Source organism: Geospiza fortis, unplaced genomic scaffold (assembly GCF_000277835.1).
Source record: "Geospiza fortis unplaced genomic scaffold, GeoFor_1.0 scaffold112, whole genome shotgun sequence".
NCBI lineage: Eukaryota > Metazoa > Chordata > Aves > Passeriformes > Thraupidae > Geospiza > Geospiza fortis.
In genome coordinates this window covers 13,721,742-13,722,360 of record NW_005054298.1, presented here as the reverse complement: position 1 = coordinate 13,722,360, position 619 = coordinate 13,721,742, and the positions used below count along the sequence as shown (strand labels likewise).

Sequence of the window (619 nt, the reverse complement as noted above, 5' to 3'; positions counted from 1 at the left end):
AGGGGTGGGAGCCCCGTGCCTGGAGGTAGTACTGCCGGCCCGCCTCCCCTTGCTGGCTCCATCCCAGCCCCCACAAAGGAGATTCACAACACTGGGGGCTTAAGGGGAGGGGGCTGAGAGGTGGTAGTGGTGGAGGGGAAATTGGAGACTCCCAGAAAAACGGGGGAGTGGGGGGAAATTGTAGGAGAAGCCCTTGGTGCCATTCCTATAGCCCCAGCAGTGAAGTGGGGGGCTACAGACCCCCCGAGAGGGGATTGAGGTGCTTCTACGTGACAGCTGGTGACCCCCAAGGTGGAGGGAGCAAAGGCAAGGATCACTTATGGGGTGCCCACTCAAGGGGGTGTCCACTCTTCCCCCTCCCCCAGCTCTGCACCCCAGGAGGGAGATTCACAGCAAAACAAACCACACAGTCTTGGGGCCCCTGTACCCAGCCATCACCCGGCCCTGTGGGAAGGGCTGGCCCAGGCAGGGGGGGCACATCTAGGTGGCTTGGTAGAGGTCCTTGCGCCTCCGCACCTCCTTGAGGACACGGGCACGGAAGGCGTCGGGATCCTCCCCCGCGGCCTGCCACAGTCCCAGCGCCTCCTGCAGCTCGGGCCGGTGGGTCCGCAGGAAGGGG

General features: G+C 64.5%; 1 protein-coding gene across 1 annotated transcript in view; it reads right to left on the bottom strand.

The window, feature by feature from the left end:
- Nucleotides 1-6: 6 nt before the first annotated feature.
- The window catches only part of PNKD (PNKD metallo-beta-lactamase domain containing), a gene marked incomplete at its 5' end in the record, with an annotated part of 13,177 nt that continues 12,564 nt past the window's right edge, over nt 7-619 (bottom strand). Inside the window, one exon of the mRNA XM_031057910.1 lies at nt 7-582. Coding sequence (XP_030913770.1) covers nt 481-582 — 102 coding nt within the window. The remainder of the gene's footprint in view (nt 583-619) is intronic.